Source organism: Colossoma macropomum, unplaced genomic scaffold (genome assembly GCF_904425465.1).
Source record: "Colossoma macropomum unplaced genomic scaffold, Colossoma_macropomum, whole genome shotgun sequence".
In the NCBI taxonomy this organism is placed as follows: Eukaryota; Metazoa; Chordata; class Actinopteri; order Characiformes; family Serrasalmidae; genus Colossoma; species Colossoma macropomum.
The window spans coordinates 15,116,938-15,132,569 of record NW_023494801.1 but is presented as its reverse complement, the minus strand read 5'-3'; the positions used below and the strand labels follow the sequence as shown (position 1 = coordinate 15,132,569).

The following is a 15,632-nucleotide window of genomic DNA, read 5'->3' as shown; positions in this document are numbered from 1 at the left end:
CTGTTCATCACTCTGCTGATCACACAGACATCATGCTGCCAACCCTCTGTGCTCTCCTCCCTGCTCTGACATGTAAGATCTCTCTTCCTGCTTTTCTCTGTACATTGATGAGATCTGTTTGATTAGGATTGTGTTTAAAATTATATTGATGCTCATGAACTCCAATGTTGCTTTATGTTTTAGGGGTCAGTTCACAGAAAGTTCTGACACAAACCCCTTCAGTACTAACTGACCAGGGCAGAACTGTCAGTCTGGACTGCAACATCACAAAGGTTGAAGGCCAATACGTCTCCTGGTATAAATAGATTCCACCAGCAGCTCCTCAGTTTGTGTTGAGATTTTAGCATTCTTACAGCTCTCCTGATGAATATGGAGATAATTTTCCATCTTCACGCTTCACATCTAAAGCCTCTTCGAGTATCAACTACCAGTTAATAATCAATAATGTGGAGGTAGGAGACTCTGCAGTGTATTACTGTGGAACACAGAGCAGCTCTGTTAGTGAGTGGGTATCACAATGATTCACACCATGACAAAAAACCTCCTCACTGCTCACAATCACTTCTGCTTTCAGACAACAGATGAAACACAGAAACCTCAACAACAACCTGCACTATTGAAGTGAGAACTAAGCTGCACTCAATGTAATCTATGTTCCACAATGTCACCTTCATATGTTTTGCTATAATGGACCAATAACCAGAGCACTTTAGAAAAAGCAGCATTTTAGTTGTTCTAAAATGCCTTGTGTACTTTTTAAAATTTATTGTTCTCTTTATAACCAGAAATCCAGCTACTGTTTTGTGTTCTATTAACTGAGTATTATGATGTTTATGAGAGACCAGCTTCTCACTGCACACACTGTTATCTATACAAGTATTAATCTGAATAATGAATGCAGTGAAATATTCTCTAAACATCATTATGGCAGTTTCACATGAGAATGTGAGATCATGTAGATCAATATCAGCATCATGTTGAACTACTAGATTACAGAATCTAAGACTACTGTCTTTAAAATTATGGATTCATCATCATCTTTAAGTAACATTGCAAAGAATGAAGGCGATTCTGAGTACTGCTATAATCAGATTCCTCAAGCGGCTCCTCAGTTTGTCTTAAAATGTTACCATTCTCAAAGCTCCCCAAGTCATTATGGAGATGATTTTCCAGCTTCACATCTAAAGCTTCTTCAATCATCAAGTACCAGTTAATAATCAGTAATGTGGAAGTAGGGGACTCTGCAGTGTATTACTGGGGAACATGGGCTGACTCTACTAATTCGTACATATCACAGTGATGTAGATCATGACAAAAAGCTCCTCACTGCTCACATTCACTTCTCCATTACATTCAGCTCATTTCTCACCTGGAGCAGAAAAGTTAATAGAGTGAGTTAAAAGCTGCAGTTCTCTTGAGCAGGATGTGTGAAGAAATCACAGGATAACAGAGATGTGGAATTATTTTATTATTATAATTTTTACAGTATAATTTACAGCAGGTTCCTGCAAAAAGTTAATACATCTCCACAAAAATAAATGGGGAAAATACAGCGATTGTTTTTAATTATACAATGTCAACACAAAACAGACACAATTTCATTCAACAATGATTTAATGCATAACACTTATGCAGATATAAACGAGCACCCTGCCTGTGGTTGCAATAGATACTGCCAATTTAACAGTACAATTACAGTAAAATGACAATAAGATATTTTACAGTCCACAATTGTGTAATAATTGTATATTACAAGTCATTTTGCTGATAGTAACATAATAGACATTTTTATAGTTTTACAGCATTCGAAAAGAACTGTTTTTACTCATATGCTGTCAGTAATGTTATTACCAAATAACACATTACAAAATGATGACACAGCTTTTTTTTCTTTTTATTGTCTTAAAATTACAAATGTGAAACACCATGTTGAATAGAAAAGAAAAAACATGTTCAACACAAGATGTTTAAACAGTGTTTCATATTTACAGTAAGATTTTCCTCATATTTCCATAAAGATCTCTTTATGTATCATAGAAAAAAAACACAGTATGTCAGCACAGCAGTCAGACCTTTACCCCTGCAAACTCCAAAACTAAAGGATCAGCAGATTGGTCGGACAGAGATTTGCTTATATTTTGAACACCCCTCAAAAGAAATAAAAGTCCCTCTGTTATGACTGCAGGACTGGATCCAGAATCAAAAGCACTGAGGTAGATATTCAGTAGATGCAACTTTACTTCACACAGTCCACATGACAAACTGTACAAACACTGTCAGGCGACACACTCAGGATACACCTGCTCACCAACACTCTATAACTTTAGCTTTATGCAAATAAAGAGGATTCTCCATTTGTTCTCTAAACAACAGATGTACAAACCTTGTAAATTCATAAAAGAAATGATTGTTTTTTAAATACATGAGTAATAAATATTGAAATGAATAGACAATAAAGAATATAATTCAGAGAATGATTACACTGATCAATATCAATACTTTGACAAAAAAAAGAAGCAGCAATTTTGAAGATGAAAAGAATTTTGAACATGGCATACTTTTAGCAAGAGCATTGTCATGTTCTCTTTTTTTGGTTATGTAGTCATAAAATGTTAGTATTGGATAAATTTGAGTGGTCCTTTTGGGTAGGCCAATGACAAAAGTGGGTGGCCCACACTGGTATCTAAATAAGGTGTATAGTTGAGTGACCCCTCCCTCTGCCCCTCCTATCTCTCTTATAGCTCATCCCTGCACTCTCTCCTTTATCTGCTCCTCAAGCTGCTCATCTCTTCACTCAGCACAGAGAGTCATCACACACTGCCAAGATGCTGCCAGCACTCTGCTCTCTCTTCACTGCTCTCTCATGTAAGATCTCACAACACTGGAGCTCCTCAGCATTCACCTACATCTAACGTGAGCATCAACGAATGTAACATGGATGCTGCTTTTATTGCAGGTGTCAGTGGTGTGACTGTGGTGACACAGAAGCCTCCTGTTCTCACAGCGACTAAAGGAGAGAAGACCACTATGCACTGTAATCTGGGGACTGTTACTAATACTGCTCGTTGGTATAAACAGGTTCCAGGAGGAGTTACACAGTATGTGTTAGGGAACTATCAGGACTGGAGTTCTCCTAAATATGGATCTGGCTTCTCCTCTCCTAAATTCACATCCACATGTTCATCTAAATCAGACTGTAATTTGATCATCAGTAATGTGGAGGTAGGAGACTCTGCAGTGTATTACTGTGAAACATATGACAGCTCTGCTAGTGAGTGGGTATCACAGTGATTCACACCATGACAAAAACTTCCTCACTGCTCACATTCACTTCTGCTTTCAGACAACATAACAATCAGCAAAAACCTCAACAGAAACCCATCAGCAAACCCAGACTAATATGCACTGTAACTGAAATCACATTATGTGTTTACAGACTTCTTGGAAAGTGAAATCATGCTGTATAATCAGTATTGTACTGTTTCTAGATTTGTTTTGCTTGTTTTGAGTCATTTTATCTGGTGCAATTTTTTTATTCTATTGGCAGACAGTTTTGCTTCTTTTAAGCATTATTTCGTGAAAATGTTTGTTTGTTTGTTTGGATGGAGTGAATTGCTGTAATCACTGAATACTACCACAAGAGGTTTTTCCAAATGAATTAATAGGATAACAGAGGAAAGTTCATTTGAAGGACTCTGTAGCAAATCTCTTCACCACAGTACATGTTCAGAGGTATCATGCAGTGTGAGCTGATATTCTCCACATCACAGCATAATCACATCTACAGACCAGCACATCTGAAAGAGGCAGTGTAAAGTATTCAAATGAAAGTTTGGACAAAAGGAACGCAGCTCTGTTCCAGGAGGGATTAATATATAACAGGAACACATTAGCATGTACACATTGCCCCTATGTAGCATCATGTTTAGATGCAGTAGTATGCAAAAGTTTAGGTGCCCCTAATCAAATTATTTCTTTGTTTTTGTTTGTGTGTTTGTTCGTTTGTTTTATTCTAAGTGACAGTAAGTTAATACACTCTCTACTGGAAACATACAAAATGTGCATATAAATGAGCATGTTTTTGCAAATTTTAGTGCAAATTTACTATTTTCTATTTACTTGACTTTAGTTTAACATACTCAAAAATTTAAAACATGAAATACCAAATGTGCCATAACGTTTGCACAGATTATTTTATGTTTTATTATTTCCCCAATATGTTAAATATAGCAAAGAAATAGTAAATGTGCGTTAAACTTTGGAGAAGTGTGTTCTAGGATGTTTTAACATCAACAAAACATGTCATTTGATCAGGTGCAGCCTAAGTTACCACTGTACAACAAATATGGCTTTGGACTTGACAGCTTTTCTGTTTAATTCAATTCAATTTTTAAGATGGAAATAAAGTTATTGAGAGTGGTTTGATGGGAAATGTTCCATTGTAGTGACACTTTCCAAGTCAAAGTTGTTCACAGTGGTGGTGATAGGAACCAGACATCTGAAGAGTTCAGTGCCTCTAAACAGTACATCACAGAAAGATATTACATGAAATTGTTATGAATATACTGCCTGATGTCTGAGATATTGTTTTTATGATAATTTTGAAAAGATTTCGGCCTAAAACTTATTTTTAAAGCCATTTTTGTTGAAAAGGTACATGCAGGCAAAATAGTCCTCAAAGAAAATGGTATTCAAAATAAAAGTCTATCAGTTTAATGGCTTATTTAAGTCAATTGCTTTAATTGTCTGTATTCCTTGTTTGTCAGTTTTGGCATCAAAATTATTTCAAGTCTTCAATGTGAACTGCTCCAATCAGTAATGCCACCCATTTGAGATCAACAACCATACCTGTTCTTTTACCTTCTTGGATGATCTTCCTCTTGTTTTAAGAGACATGATAGAGACACAAAGTCAATAAAGATACAGAACTTTGTTCACTTCTGTGCAATATTTTACTGCCCAGTGTTTGATGCCATCCAATCGGATTTTAGAAATATGCATCTCACACTACTGACAGTCACAGCCTTCCTACCTAACATCACTAAACAATTCCGCTGTTATAATATTAAAACTTACAAACACTGTTAATATTAAATCAAATACAGCTAGCTCGCTAGGTTTAAATGTTTGCCTTTGAGAACATTTAATTAGTAAAACAGTAGGATAAGCATCATAATAATGCAAAGGTTATTAAATTCAGTAAAAAAAAAACTTTCCATAGAACAGCATTAATGTATGAACAAATACTGTTGACAGCTGTGTCTGGTAGGGGTATCACAATGCACATGTTAGTATTATTTTTTTTATGAAGGTCACAAGACGATACGCACTGTGTACAGGATTCACTTAGATTTTATGCAATAAACTGCTTGATATCAGGAATGGTTTCTATTGTTCTATTTGTCACAACTTCTAAAATGATTTTAAGATCTCAGAACTGATAAGAACTGGGTTTGTTAGCCTATCTTGGATGAAGATGAAGTTAGCTTCTTATTTGCCAGCTTCTTACCTGAATTTTCCATTCAACTTCAAATCTGTAAAAATCTGACTGGAATCACATTTCAAACCATCTGAAAATGGGATCCAATGTGCAAAATTCAGATTTCAAGTGTTTTTTTTTCTGTTCAGACTATCAAATTTCCATCTAAATACAATCTGGATACATCAAAAAATCAGATTTAGGCTGGCAGTTTGAACAAGGGCAAAGTGTCCCAAATTGGAACTGAAAATGTCAGATTCTGTGTTTTTTTTGCTGTTCACACTGCCACACAGACAACACATCTGTGTCACATATAAAAAAAATCAGATTTGGGCCACTTTTACCTGCTGTATTAAGTGACGCTGCCTTGTTTGGAGCATTACAGTGCTATACAAGACAAATGAAACTATTTAAAATGTGATGTATACAGTGTCCACTTTAACTACTGCAAAAAGTTCTACACCTAATAAATTCATATTTTACCATTTACAGGAGTTATAACTTCACCCAGAAGTTATCTAATTGCTTAACTATACAATACTTTGGCGTTGGCTGGAGGTTAGGGAACCGGCCCTTGTGACCGGAAGGTCGCAGGTTTGATCCCCTGAGCTGACAGGACATTACTGAAGTGCCCTTGAGCAAGGCACCTAATCCCCAACTGCTGTGGATAGGGATACCCACCGCTCTGGGCAAGTGTGCTCACTGGCCCTTAGAGTGTGTGTGTGTGTGTGTGTGTGTGTGTGTGTGTGTGTGTGTGTGTGTGTGTGGGGGTGGGTGTTTCACTGCACAGATGGGTTGAATGCAGAGGTGAATTTCTCAGTTGTGGGATTAAAAAAGGGTAACCTCGTCATCATACATACATACTGGATGAATGTAAAGCCTATGTCACTATGAGAAAGTTATGCATTTCAGTAATTCACTGTGATGATGTGTGTACATGTGCTGATATTGTACAGATCATTATTTATTTGTAAAAAGGTTTGTAAATGCACAGAAAAACACCATGTACAACATTTATAAATATGAATACACAAATCAAGAACTACATGAACTGTCATTTACAAACATTTGTACATTTTTAAATTTTGATAATGGTTTGTTCATAGTTACTAATGGTTATTAAAAAGCCTTACCAAGAAATAAATAAATGTGAAAGTTGTGTTATTGTTTTCTAATTCTATGTTGAAAATGTATCGCTTTGTAATGCAACAACAGCAATATGTACTATATTGTGAAATTTGCACGCAGTTGCAGACCTACTGTCTGGCTACACAGACTGACTCCACTAGATACCTCTGTGTCAGAATTATTCAACCCCTTAACAAGCCAAAGTTTTATTACACACTTCTATAACCTAATAATAGCTTCATTAGTTTGCATTGAAGTCCCTATAGATTCTGAATAATAAACCCTTGTATGAAATAAACCTGGAATGTTAAGGGGTTAAATTACTTGAGGACCAGATTCAACAGGATAAATAATGACAAATATTCAAAAGTACTTGTTGCAGCATACACACAAACACACACACACACACACACACACACACACACACACACACACACACACACACACACACACTGGGTCATGGGGGGGAGCTGGAGCCTATCCCAGCAGTCATTGGATGGAAGGCAGGATACACTCTGGACAGGTCACCAGGCCTGTTGCAGTATAATGAAATAGAGAGAAATGTTTTGTAGCATCAGCATAAAAGGAGACACAGCAGAAATAATTACAGTGAATACTTTATTTTTCAATTCTGATTTATCTTCTCAAACAAATTAGCCATTTACATCTGTGTTATGAGACTTACTGCAGTCAACTGTCTGCAGACTTCATTTCAGTGAATCTTTCATGGTGCCACTAGACAAAATCTGAAGTGAGCAATCAAGATTTAATCAAAAGAGTGAGTCTCTTCACCGGAGTGACAGATGTGCAGAAACAAGCTTACTTGGACTTTTATCTTCATACAAAAGTTCAGTGCTTTCAGTAATGTTTTTTCACCCACAATACTGGATGCTTTTCTGGTTGCAAAATTCAGGATTGTCCTGTTTATTTAAGATCATATGACAGTATAACATCAATAATATGTTCAGTGAACAAAATCCACAGCCGATTGGCTGGTTAGAAATCCAGGCCCCTCCCTCAGTTCCTTATGAAGGCTTCCTCCACTCTCTCCTCTCTTCATCCTCCACTCTGTTCATCACTCTGCTGATCACACAGACAACATGCTGCCAACCCTCTGTGCTCTCCTCCCTGCTCTGACATGTAAGATCTCTCTTCCTGCTTTTCTCTGTACATTGATGAGATCTGTTTGACTAGGATTGTGTTGAAAAATTTGAATGAATACACCCTTAATAATTATCAAATAGATTAGGCATGTAATCATGGACTGTAACATCGCAAAGGTTGAAGGCATCTCTGTGTACTGGTATAAACAGATTCCACAAGCAGCTCCTCAGTTTGTGTTGAGATTTTATCATTCTCACAGCTCTCCTGATCAATATGGAGTGGAACATATACTGTGGAACATGGGATGGTTCTGCTAGACAGGTCATATCACAGTGAATGAGAGCATAAGAAAAACCTCCTCACTGCTCACATTAACTTCTCCATTTCATTCAACCCATTTCTCACCTGGAGCAGAAAAGCTGAGTTAGTAAGTGCAGTTCTGATGAGAGAGATGCAGAATTATATAATATTGTAATTTTTACAGTATAATTTACAGTTGGTTTCTGTAAAAAGGCTAATGAATCTGTACAAAAATAAATGAGAAAAATAAGGGCATTGTCTCAAATTTTGCATTGTCAACACAAAAGATGCACGATTTCATTCAACAATGATTTAATGTGTAAAACATATGCAGATATACAAGATCACACTGTCTGTAATTAGTGTGAAGTTAGTACTACAATCACAGTAAAGTGACAATAAAATATTTTACAGTGCAGGATTGTGTATTTATAGTGCATTAGTGAATTCTGCCAATAGTAAGATATTGTACCTTTTACAGTTTTACAGTTTTTTTTTCTTATACAAAATAAACATTCAAAGGAAATGTTTATACTCATATACTGACTGCAATGTTATTACCAAAATGACATGCCACTGCTTTTTTTTCTTTCTATTGTCTTAAAAATACAATTGTGACACACTGTGGGGAATTGAAGAGCAATAAAACAAACATATTCAGTATAAGATGATTAACCGGTGTTCCATATTTCCAGAAAGAGTTACCTCGTATTTCCTCTCCTTATGTGGATCACAGAAAAAAACACAGTATTTCACCACAAAGTCAGACCTTTACCCCTGCCAACTCCAGAACTAGAGGATCCGCAGATTGGTTGGACAGAGCTTTGCTGATATTTTGAACATCCCTCGAGAGAAATAAAAGTCCCTCTGTTATGACTGCAGGACTGGATCCAGAATCAAAAGCACTGAGGTAGATATTCAGTAGATGCAACTTTACTTCACACAGTCCACATGACAAACTGTACAAAACACTGTCAGGCTTAAAGGACACACTCAGGATACACCTGCTCACCAACACTCTGTCCTTTTTGGTAGGCCAATGATAAAAGTGGGTGGGCCTCACTGGTTTCTGAATAATGTGTAAAGTTGAGTGACCCCTCCCTCTGCCCCCTCCGGTCTCTCTTATAGCTCGTCCCTGCTCTCTCTCCTTTATCTGCTCCTCAAGCTGCTCATCTCTTCACTCAGCACAGAGAGTCATCACACACTGACAAGATGCTGCCAGCACTCTGCTCTCTCTTCACTGCTCTCTCATGTAAGATCTCACAACACTGGAGCTCCTCAGCATTCGCCTACATCTAATGTGAGCCTCAACAAATGTAACATGGATGCTGCTTTTATTGCAGGTGTCAGTGGTGTGACTGTGGTGACACAGAAGCCTCCTGTTCTCACACTGACTAAAGGAGAGAAAGCTGTTATGGACTGTAATATGGGGACTGTGACTGACTTCTCTGCTAACTGGTATAAGCAGCTTCCAGACGGAGCTCCCCACCATGTGCTAAGGTTTCGTATTACTTGGGGCTCTCCTAGCTATGGGTCTGGTTTCTCCTCCCCTAAATTCACATCTACATGTTCATCAATAGTAGACTGTAGTTTGATCATCAGTAATGTGGAGGAAGGAGACTCTGCAGTGTATCACTGCACCACATATGACAGCTCTGCTAGACAGTGGGTGTCACAGTGATTCAGACCATGACAAAAACCTCCTCACTGCTCACATTCACTTCTGCTTTCAGACAGCAGTAGAAACACAAAAAGATCAACAACAATCCACACTACAGAAGTAAGAACTGAGTTGCATTTAATGTAATTCATGTTTCACTATTTTATGCTCATTTTGCTTTAGTAGGCCAAAACACAGAGAACATAAACAGTAGTTTTCCTGCATTGCAGTATATTATTTTATTTCAACTTGAAATTTAGATTTTTTGTTGTTATTTTTTTTAAATAATCATAATTATGAACGAATTATGAATCTACCATCAAATTCAACCCTTGGATTGTGTTAAACAAAGTTGTTTTATGTATGGCTTTAATTTTTTCAAATGAAGTGCTCCATTGTAATTGTTTATAAATCAGTCTCATCACTTTGCTATGCTTTATCTGTTCTTAGAGATGCTTTACATAAATAACATAAAATTCATGGAGTAATAAGTAATTTTATGTGTTCAGATGTTTGATCAGTATTAATAAGTATGTTGTTCTGTAACATGTTCAGTGGACTGAAGACTGGATTTCGTCTGACATTATATGATAACAATAATTTGTTTGTAGTCAGCAGAGGAGGCAAATTCCTCAGTTTAAAAAATCTGTTAAGTGCTTAAGATGTAGTGTGTGTGTGTGTGTGTGTGTGTGTGTGTGTGTGCGTGCGTTCCGCTGTAAGTACGCTGATGCAATATGGCTGCCGCTTTACATTGGTTTTCTTTTTGTATGTTTGTTTTGATGTTTGCCTGAGAAGTTTGCCATCATATCCACCGAGATAGCGACCCAGAGTGACTTGCCAGCTATGGCTCAGAGGCTTTTTGGACTGGCTGTTTGGGTGACACTACATCTCAACTATTATGCAGCCCAGGGCTCTCTGGACTGGGGACCCGATCAATGTGACATCGCAGCCTGGGCTGGCTGCTTGGTTGATGCTGCACTGCAGCTGTGGGGCTCTATGGACCGGTAGTGTTTGGCTGCATGAACAACGCAAAGCCGCAGCTACGAGGCCTCTCGGGCCGGCTGCTTGGGTAATTAGGCTGTTAGGCTGCCTGGACTGGTGGTGTTCGGCTGCACAAAAATGCTACCCATCTGTGGCAAAGGACATCTTCGGCCTTCGAGGCTTCCCGAGCTTGCATCCTGTGTGATGCACCGTAGTTGCGGTGTGAGACTTTGAGACACAGGACACTTTTCCACTTCCCCTCAGTCCATTTTTAATGAGCTCGGACCCAAAGAAGGCAGCAGCATTTCTGGATCCTGTTTTAACTTGCAGTTGTGGATGCAGTGATGAACTGTTTTCACAGAAAGTGGTTTTTTAGAAGTGTTTCTGATCCCATGCAGTGATTTTCACTAGAGAGTCATATCTGTTTTTAATACATTGCTGCCTGAGAGCCCGAAGATCATGGCCAGCAAATACTGGTTTTTGGCCTTGTCCATTGAGTACAGAGACTTCTCCAGATTCTCTATTATGTACCGTAGATGATAAAAAGCAAAAGTTCTTTGCTATTTTCTGTTCAGAAACATTATTCTTGAATTGTTGCACTATTTGCCTGTGCAGTCTTTCATAGAATGGTGAACCCCTTCTCATCTTTACTTCTTAAAGATTCAGCCTCTCTTCATACCCAATCATGTTACTGACCTGTTGCCAATTAACCACCAGTTTTTTTAGCATTCCACAACTTTACCAGCCTTTTGTTGCCCCCAACCCAACTTTTTTGGAACATGTTGTTGGCATCAAATTCAAAATGGGCATATATTTAAAAAAAATAATTTCTCAGTTTCAACATTTGATATGTTGTCTTTGCACTGTTTTCAGTTTCAAATAGGTTTTATATGATTTGCACATCATTGCATTTTGTTTTTATTTATACAGCGTCCCAACTTTTTTGGAAATGCGGTTGTAGAAAATTTGTAAAATCTGTGGAATTCTCCTTTAATGTCTGTTTAATACATGGACAACATGCATCAAATCATCACTTTTCACTATTTTACTACTCCCACTCTTAAAAACACTATGCTTAAGCATTTATTATACAAATAAACTCTTAATTTTGTGTTGAGTATATTGTCATTATAAAAGTGAAAAACTGAGAAATGACATTTGCAACTGCAGCTTTGTGCTCAGAATTTTTTTCAATATAGATAAAAATGTCAAAATTGGAATATAACACCACTGTGGAGAATAAAACGTTAATAAAAGAATATTCGGTGTTAAACAATTAGAGAGCATTTCATATTTCCATTTTTTTTTTCTTTTCTTATTTCTATGATTATCAGAAGAGATCACAGTTTTGTACCATCACCCACAGGCTTAGCTTTAGGTAGGAATAGTACAGACATGCCACAAGTAACTTTTAGGAAAGATAAAACACAACTTCATTTTAGGTTTGTATTATAGGCATATATATCTTATATAACACTTAAGTGACTCCATACGTCTCATGAAAACAGCAGCCTATGATCACTCGTTCTGCATGTCAGTTTATCAGCTCCTTCTGTTAAAAATTACAAAATGAAACTCACCCAACTCCCTGTGGGTAGTTAGAAGGCTGCTTTACAATGATTAATTAAGAACAAATGATTTATAAGCAAGGAGAAAGTATTTTTAGTATGTCTCTTCTTTGTTTGTACGAAAGATAGAAATATACGAGTCTGATTGATTTTCATCCAGAGACATTAGAAATTATCCTCAGATGTGTTGTTCACAAGTATATTCAAGAGTTTTTAAGCCATCATCCTCATTTAGATATGACCATTTCTCTTAACCCTTAAATAACCAATGTTATGTTTACCAGGAAGGCATTGCTTAAATACTGCTTTATCATTATGTTTTAAGAGGACGATTAAACTCTGAGATTTTGAACTAAATAAAATTGTTCAAAATGTTCATTAAAGGATAGGAATGTGCTTGATGAACAGCAACGACAGAGTCTCCAAAAATCTAATTATTGTGCATCTTTCATTCATCTGTACATGTATGTAACTCTTGTTGTTTAGCAGTGCTGTGTGCATGTGGTGACACTCTATGACAGTTAGTGTACATATTTGTAGAGCTTGATCTTATTTTAACTGAATCATTAAATTGGATATTAACACTGTAAAAACAACATCTCACATCATGCATCATGAGAGACACTCAGGAAACACCTGCTGACCAACACTCTGTAATTTTAGCTCTATGCAAATGTAGACCATTTTCTGCTTTTTCTCAGAGTGGTTCAAAAACAAACATTGTAAGTTAGTAAATTAAATGAGAGTTTTTCTTTTATATGAATAATAGCAATTCTAAAGAATCTGAAAACAAGTTTGAAAAAAGAAACTTAGATAAAGATTGTTTTGAGAGAAAATCCGGTTACACATTATTTGGATGGTCCCCTGTAGATGCTCTACAGCTACTTACATCATTAACAAACTTTCTGGTGATCCTCAGTCGATTATCAACAACATTATGGGTAGGATTAGGGTTAGGAGTAGATGTAGGTTTTGCCTTGAGGTTAAGGTTAGGGTTAGGTTTAGGGTTAGGTTTAATGGGTATTTAGTTGAATGTTATTGAAAGGCAGACTGAGCATTTACAAAGTATCTATAGTGAACCATCTAAGTTACATTCAACTTCAAGTTCAGTGGCATTTAATGACTAGACAGTTGAATGTTACTTAAATATATACTGAACATTTACAAAGAATCTACAGTGGACCATCCAAATAAAGTGTTACCAAAAATCCATTTGCTATGACTGAAAGGAAAAATGTTTACCTATATGAATTTGTAAACATTCTAATGTTCTTAAGTGTTTATGGATTTAGGGTGTAGCATATTTTTAATTACCATATTCTATAAGCACATGAGACTGTACTAATGACCCCATAAAGTGTGTGCTGTTGAGTGACTCCTCCCTCTGCCCCCTCCTGTCTCTCTTATAGCTCATCCCTGCACTCTCTCCTTTATCTGCTCCTCAAGCTGCTCATCTCTTCACTCAGCACAGAGAGTCATCACACACTGACAAGATGCTTCCAGCACTCTGCTCTCTCATCACTGCTCTCTCATGTAAGATCTCACAACACTGGAGCTCCTCAGCATTCGCCTACATCTAATGTGAGCATCAACAAATGTAACATGGATGCTGCTTTTATTGCAGGTGTCAGTGGTGTGACTGTGGTGACACAGAAGCCTCCTGTTCTCACGCCGACTAAAGGAGAGAAGATTACTATGCACTGTAATCTGGGGACTGTTACTGGTAGTGCTGCACATTGGTATAAACAGGTTCCAGGAGGAGTTCCACAGTATGTGTTAAGGAATTATCATAGCTGGAGCTCTCCTAGCTATGGATCTGACTTCTCCTCTCCTAAATTCACATCAACACACTCATCTCAATCAGATTACACTTTGATCATCAGTAATGTGGAGGTAGGAGACTCTGCAGTGTATTACTGTCAGACATGGGACAACTCTGCTAGTGAGTATGTATCACAGTGATTCACACCATGACAAAAACCTCCTCACTGCTCACATTCACTTTTAATGTCATTTATAGGTTTCACAATTTCATCCTCATAACTTTTGCAGTTACTAGAGCACTTAATCAAACAGTAGATCTTTATTTTTGTTGTTATAATTTCTTTTTTTTCTCATATATAATCATGATTATGGAAGATCAGTTTCAGGCTGCATGCATTATCATAGACCTGATGAGTTATTAACCTGAAAGATAAACAGAATGAGCTGTTCTCTAAACTCTGCCTTGACAATTTCAATAAAATTATTTGAGATCATGTAGATCAGTATCAATGTCACATTTTGGTGCTACAGAATTACAAATAGATTACAAACCATTATGAAGCCACCATCATATTTATCCTGGATTGTGTTAAACACAGTTTTCTATATTTGGTTATTGTGTCCTTTAATTAGGTGTCACATTATAATTCAAACAATTATAAAACTCAGATTATCACCTGATGCTGATTAAAGAAGTAATATAGTCTAGAACTTTCTTCACACTGACTCATCACCAGTTTTCTCTTCTCTTTTCTCTTGTATGTTTCTGTGTCTATATGAGTGAGTGTATGTTGACTTTCTTTATCTTCACCTTTATCTTGTAGTTTCACTGGTAGCACTTTACAGGTAATAAGTGGGTAATATTATAGTAACAAGTTGTCTTGTGTAACAATATCATAATTTCAGTGCAGTTATCCATCTTATTCTGAAGAATCAATGTTAGCACATGATACAGTAACTGAGAAACAAAATGGAAAGAATTAAGCTTGTATTTTACAGTTCTAATAGCATTTAGTTTCACAGTATTACATCCTGTAACTGTGTCTGTACATCACACTGCGCCAGACCATTTATAGACATAACAGGTAAGAAACAAAGTAGAAATGTGAATTAATATTTTTCAGCTCTAAAAACTCCAAATTTCTGCAGAATTGCATCACTGTTTTTTGGGGAAAAAACTCTAATATTGTTAAAACCATATAATGATTCAAAAGAATAGAAGTAATGTTGGTTAAGCAGATATAAAGCTGTAAGAGCTGGTCTCCGTATCACATTAAAATATTATAAACTGTAAAAATCCAAAATGGGAGCTAGAATAATTTTTTTTTAGTATTACTGACATTTTTTATCAACTAGAAAATGTAGTTCTTGTGTACAGGTAATTACAGTTTATTATCAGTATTTTTCTATTTTCCTACTGAACTTTACTCACAACAATTACTAACTTATTAATTAGTAGCAGCTAGAAAATTAGCGTGTCATTTTTCGGTTAGTACAACTTGTTACAATAATATTACCATATTATTACAGACCTTTTTACTGATCTGTATAAAGTGGTACTGACATGTAAACAAAGTCATTTGGAGAGATTTGCTGTGAGTTTTTTTGTCAAGAAATGTGTTGACCCAGATTTCGTCCAGATTACTTT

The 15,632-nt window shown here is 36.6% G+C and overlaps 1 protein-coding gene across 1 annotated transcript; it reads left to right on the top strand.

Annotated features, from left to right (window-relative positions):
• Nucleotides 1-2,934: 2,934 nt before the first annotated feature.
• LOC118821760 lies at nt 2,935-10,984 on the top strand. The gene is made up of 4 exons (XM_036590489.1): nt 2,935-3,068; nt 7,641-7,791; nt 9,140-9,263; nt 9,355-10,984. Exons 1-4 carry the CDS (start codon nt 2,935-2,937, stop codon nt 9,690-9,692), a joined length of 747 nt encoding a protein of 248 aa, XP_036446382.1. The 3' UTR covers nt 9,693-10,984.
• Nucleotides 10,985-15,632: the final 4,648 nt, after the last annotated feature.